This window comes from Morone saxatilis, unplaced genomic scaffold (assembly GCF_004916995.1).
Source record: "Morone saxatilis isolate NCDOM2014 unplaced genomic scaffold, NCSU_SB_2.0 Contig3, whole genome shotgun sequence".
Classification (NCBI taxonomy): domain Eukaryota; kingdom Metazoa; phylum Chordata; class Actinopteri; family Moronidae; genus Morone; species Morone saxatilis.
The window spans coordinates 1432074-1438300 of record NW_023339873.1 but is presented as its reverse complement, the minus strand read 5'-3'; the positions used below and the strand labels follow the sequence as shown (position 1 = coordinate 1438300).

General features: G+C 43.8%; 1 protein-coding gene across 1 annotated transcript; it reads right to left on the bottom strand.

The window, feature by feature from the left end:
* Positions 1 to 6: 6 nt before the first annotated feature.
* LOC118336866 (sphingosine-1-phosphate phosphatase 1-like) lies at positions 7 to 3395 on the bottom strand. Its single transcript, XM_035673624.1, has 2 exons — positions 3383 to 3395; positions 7 to 3272 (listed from the first exon to the last, which is right to left on the bottom strand). The coding sequence occupies exons 1-2, from the start codon at positions 3393 to 3395 to the stop codon at positions 2680 to 2682; spliced, it is 606 nt and encodes a 201-aa protein (XP_035529517.1). The 3' UTR covers positions 7 to 2679.
* Between the last annotated feature and the right edge of the window lie 2832 nt (positions 3396 to 6227).

Below are 6227 nucleotides of genomic sequence, written 5' to 3'. Positions count from 1 at the left end.
TGATTTTAAACACAAAAAACAGAAATTAAACAGCAGAATCCAAACTGTCTGACTGCAGTCGCTGCTCACAACCTTCACAGCTCTACAGGAAGATAAACAACCTCAGATTCACATTCAGGACCAATGTCACCTCCTCTGCCCGGCCCGGGGGTGGAAACAGTGCATTCTGGGAACAGTGCATTCATATGAGAACAGTACCGGATACAACAACATACAACAAGTCAGCTGGAAACGCTGCTTCCTGCTCCACCTGCTGCCCGCAGGACTTTCTGTTGGACTTCAGTTCAGAGGTGAAAGGTCACCAGCAGGGGGCAGCAGCACCTGAACCCTCCGCCAGCTGGTTTAAAACAAAATAACAACAACAGTGCCCTCGAGCAAGGCACTTCAGCCACAACCGCCGCGGTGGAGAAACACGAGGAGGAATGTGCGAATGAAACATCGGTCCAGATGTTCAGTCATTATTGCCTCGAGGAGACTGAGCACGGACGGCGGACAGTGAAATGTTTGAGGCCTAAAAACTAAAAATAATCCGCCATCAGAGAGTCAGCTGGTGGACCACCTGCACAGCGAGGGACAATCTGATCTAATGGAGACGTTTCGGAGGACGATTGAGGCCAGAATTAATCAAAACAGTTTAAATAAAAGCTCAACACCAACTTTTTCCAGCGTGTCCAACCTGTCGATATAACAGACGATCGTCGGCGTATAGGTTTGCCGATAAATATCAAAAAACTGAATTAGCGAATTCATTCATTTCTAAAATAAAACCGTTGCACACAGATATCCAGTAGTCCCCGTATGTTTTTGTTTCCCAGTTTCAGTTCCAGTCCAGGTGCTGGACCATGAATCCAGTCTGCATCTGAGCGAGGAGCAGCTGGCTGAAATATTTTAGTCTTTAAACACAGAAGAGCAAAGACTTGTAATGTGTGTAAAGCAAAGATTCAGAGGGGTGGAAGTTGTGTTAACTAGGCGGTATCAGTAGATATCCAAATTCAGGTATTAGAACTGGACCAGAACCGCTCAGATCAGATCCTTTTGAAACCCTGACCATGAAAACACAAACTGAGCTGTTGTCAGATTGTCAAAAACACTGAATTTGAGAATAAAATTACAAGATTTTTCAAGATTTTCAAGTGTTTCAAGAATAAAATTGTAATTATATGAGAAAAAAACAGAGTATTTTAAAGGTCCAGTGTGTGACAGGATCTATTGTCAGGAACTGAGTATACGCCGTAGTTTCTCTGCTCCCGACTGGAAGGAGAGGGTGAAGCGAGGCAGTTGCAATCTGCCACCACACGTCTGGATGTCACTAAATCCTCCACACTGGACCTCTAAGATAGTAACTTTATGAGCATATGATTTATGACTTTCACCTATTACAATATATTCAATTTACATTGTTCTTGAAATGCTACTTTTCTTTGAGTTTATTCTAAAATGAGAAATATAACAACTTGTTCTTATAAATCTGAGGCCCGTGAAGAAGGCTATAAAACTGTATTGTTTCAAATATATATATATGTATGTTTTGCCTGAGCTGTGTCCTCCCTTCATCATCCCGACCTCCCTCTGGTCTCTCGGCTGCCGGCGCTCCACGCGTCCTCTCTCCTGAGAGCGCCGTTATCTCCGCCGCCGCCGCCCTCCTGACACCAGCAACTCTCCTCTGCACAGGAAGTGGCTGCGTGCCATCAGGAGCATCTCTAACAGGAAGTCAGTTTTACAGTGTTCAAAAAAAGGAAAATGCTGAGCCAAGTGGACAAATCCTGACAACTATTTAAAAAAAACAAAAAACGTCTCTGTACGTTTCCCAAACAAGAATGAAGCTTCCTTTCTTCTGGGTCGTACAGTTTGTGCCCGGTTGTCGCCATCGATCTCAGAGCGAGAGAAGAGACCTTAATCCGTCTGAATAAAGACGGAAGCAGAGCAGAAAGAGTGGGAAGAGCCCTTTAGACGACCTTCAAACAAACGCTTCGAAAACGATACGATTTCTTCTGCGCGTCGGTCTATTTTATACGTTTAAAAACACAGGAATGTCCACTCCACAGGGGGGTCAAAGGTGACTCCGATACAACGATAAGGAAGTGTAAAATTAAAAAAAGGATCTTATTGCTTCGAGAGGTGAGACAGACGAGAGGAAGATCAAACATTAATATTAAGAAGCTTCCCGACAAAGAACCACACAAAGAGTGAACAAACATTTCATCTTCATTTCGCTTTTCATTTTTAAACATTTTGAATTATCGTCTGACATTTTATTAATCGTTTGTTGTTTGTGGATTCACCGAGGAGACACAATGTCCCTTCGAGTGTGGTTCTTTGTCTGAACTCTTAATAACAACTCTAGCATTAATATAAATGTAAATACTAAGACACAGTAATTTATCAGTAGCGGTCAGTGGCGTTTTCAGTCTTCCACTGTGGGAAAAGCTTTTTGCTCTCTAATATGAATTAAGCTGAGAGGAGGAGTGCATGTTTGGCTCAGTGCGACCAGGAGGAGCCATTTGATTTTAAATAAATCTAAAAAGAACAGAGAGATATCACTCGCCACTCATAACAGTCGAGGCCAAATTGAGCAGATTGTCAGGAGAGCTGCTCCCGGTTCAGCCTGAGCCGACCGGAGCCAACGAAGGGGGGAAACTAACAGCATCCAGATCAGATCTGGAGGGTCACTTCATCCAGTCAGGAGAACTGAGCGTAGCTGAAGAGCAGCGGGACGAGGAAGAGCACGTTGAAGCCCACCATGCCGTACACGATGTAGCGGTAGGGGAGCTCCACCTCCATGTGCTGCCTGGCCTTCCTCACGTCTGCGCTGGGCACGCCGAACACCCGGCACACCAGCGGGATGGTGAGGGCCTTCATCAGCGCCCGCGTGGCCACCAGCACCAGCACGCCCAGGACGAGGCGCAGCAGGGCCACGGCCACCAGGCGAGCGTTGAGGGCGGGCATGGTGAGCGGGAGCTGGTCCGGCGTCGGGTCGGGCATCAGGCCCAGGAGGTGGTTGACGTGGGAGGCCAGGGCTATGCCGGCGCCCGTGCCCAGGATCTGAGCGGTGTCGCCCCGGGAGGTGCTCCAGGTGTCCAGGTTGAAGGAGAAGAGGCCCAGGCCCAGGTGGAGGGAGACGATCATGAGCGGGGCGTAGCGGCAGGTCAGGTTGAAGCTGTCGATCAGGTCCAACACCGGCAGGAAGAAGATCAAGATCAGGATGCTGTACAGGAAGCCAACGATGACGTCCTGGAGGAAAAACAAAGAGAGAGACAGACGGTTACTGTTTACTGTTCCCAACCGACAAATAAAATTACACCAAACTCCATTCAGACAACAAGCATTTTAAAAGGTGTTTTTACCGACGGACCGACAAAGTATGAATACAGACTTTCTTTACAACTTAGCGTCATGATGTCGTTGTTTCAGCATCTTTTTGATCTGTTTATTGACATTAATTTGTTATTTTAAACTCATACCACCATTGTAAACCAGATTAAAGAGCGAATATTCGTCCAAAACTGCATCGGCTGATCTTGTAGTTTCATTCAAATACAGTTAAACTTCATTCAATCGTCAACATTTCTTGGAAATTGCATTTGAATAATAAATCTTTATCAGGTAACTTCTGTTGCGGAGATATTTATCAGTGCATTTTCTGCTGATGGACGCAGGAAGTTGAAGTGTTGACAGGAAACAGGAAATCAGCGCCTTCAACATGGCAGTGAACTCTGGACTCAAACACAAGAGGTCACAGCGGTCGTTTCTTTATTGACCCAGACTGACAGTTGGCTTCCTGCTGCGGCGTTTAACCTCTCACAGCGCCGACCGGCAACTCCTGCTGAGCCTTTCAAAACATTTCTGAACCGATGAGTCGCCGGATAAAACTGTCGTGTTGCACTTCTTGGTCAGCATCTGAAATAAACTAAATGCTTCAGTGATATTTTTACCTTCCTCCAGTTATCAGAGGTTTCCGTCAGTGTAACGCAAACCTCACGGGACCAAGTCGACCTCGCTGCCAGGAATCCCTGCTGAGCATCTGGGAATTATTGTTCTTTTATGTTCTTTTAAGATTTTTAATTCATAATATTTGCATTTTAATATAAAGGCAGTGGTAGTCCAGCCCGAGATTTAGACATTCAGCATGTCTTATGTATGTTTTTATATTTTGGGGGTTTCTTTTTTTTTATACTTTTTTCAACTTCTCATTTAATTTTTTATTCTTCACTGTTTAGATAAATATAGTGTTAACAAAATAACAAATTAGGCTGGTAAATTGGCAGTAAAGCTGCACGATTAATCAAAAATAATATCCATATCGTAATATGGTGCAATATCTAAACAGCATTATAATGAAGAGCTGCAGAGACGCCCTGACCTATAAAATACTGTTCTTCAGATGTAAGAAAATATGTTTGTTTGGTTCTTCAGACCTCAACATCATCAACATTTTAATGCAAAAATGATCATTCCCACTGATCACGAGTGAAAATAATTGTAATATGATTTTTATTTTCACCACATTGCGCACTAATGACAGGCAGAAGTTCGTTTAACAGTTAATGACAGCCTCATGTTGCCTTTCACACAGAGAACTGGTTTGTAGAGTTTAAATGATAAAGGTCTGATTGTATTTACCTACATGAATATTACGTAAACCTGACTCTCTCAGTGGTTGAATCTCTTAACCATTTAACGCAGAGCCTCTCTGTAGGGTTTCATTACGCTTGTGCACACAGTGGGTGGAGAGTGTAACACTTAATAGTCCCTCATCAGGCCAACCTGGGTGTGTACTGTGTTTACTTTAGACAGCCGGTGTCAATCAGTGTCTTCTTCCACTGGATAAGAAATCAATGAGGGTTACTGTAAATGTACACTCCGTCCAGCAGCCAAACGTTGGGACGTTTCAGCAGCGGCTGGAAGGAAACCAAAAGGTCCCGTTACTGTTTGAAGTATCTCACAGTCAGTCATTAACCCGTGCTGAACTACGAGAGCCGGGGCCAGCGGAGGTTGCGTCACGTGGCTGGACAGACCGACAGTTTATGGTCCACTGCAAGGACACATTTTACTGTCTGTGCCTCAGCAGAGAGATAACCAACGAGGAACCCTCTTCAGAAGGCGGCTGTGATTCATCGCCTTACTGCTGCCGCTGCAAACCTTTATCAGCCCTCTCTGACTTAACCACACACACACACACACACAGAGTGAAAGCTGTCTGTAATTTTCTCCTCCACTGACACAACTAGCTCTGCAACAATGAGCCGTCCCATCTAAAAATGTCCAGAAAGAGGACGAGAGGACGAGCGGGCGGCCCGGTGCCCGGAGGGGAGCGACGATGTTATTTGCTGGATGCTTTTATCTTAAAGTGCTTTACGCTGGAAATACAGGAGCGTTACATACTGAACTACTAATAACCCTGTATGAAAGCCTGAGGCCATGCGGTTCTTCCTTTATGACTTAATGGATGCTGCTATCAGTGTGGACATATGGACAGCAAGTGGATGATAGCAGTCTCTTATCTCAAGACGTAAACATGTAGTCAGATCGCTTTATTCATTAGAACTGCAGCTAATTATTACTTTCATTACTGATTTATGCCTCAGTTGTTTTCTTGATTGATTGTTTGGCCAATAAATGTCAGATAACATCAGTAAAAGCACCAAATATTCACATTTCAGAAGCTGAAACTAGTAAATGTTTGTCTGAAAGGTTCATCTAGTATGAAAATGTTATTTTTTTCTATAACTGATTAATTAATTGACTAAAAGGTGTTTTTGAAAGTCGATGGAAAGACGTGAGTAGAAGCAAAAGACAAGACGCATATTCACAGATTTGTCTACACACACGTGGATTGAGATACGGTAACACAACTCTGCACTGCTACAATAACGGATCCACAGACCGGAGAGAAACCGGAGCAGTCAGACGCTGAACTGAACACAGTTACAGGCGTATGAAGGTGTCAAATGTCATATGACTCAACCAAACAAACACAGAAGAACTAAGTTTTAAAATATATTTCTTGTTTTATAGCATCTAGTCATCGCTTCATCTTTATAGATCTCCTTGTTTGTCTTTCTCATCTGTCGTCTCTTTTAATTTATCCCTCCCTTTTGTTTTATCTTCCTTTGTTTGTTTTCATGTGTTGTTATGTTTATTTATTGTTTGGAAAGCACTTTGGATCTCTCTGTCAACAAGTACTTGCTTGCTTGCTTGCTTGCTTACTTACTATCTTCCCTTTGCGA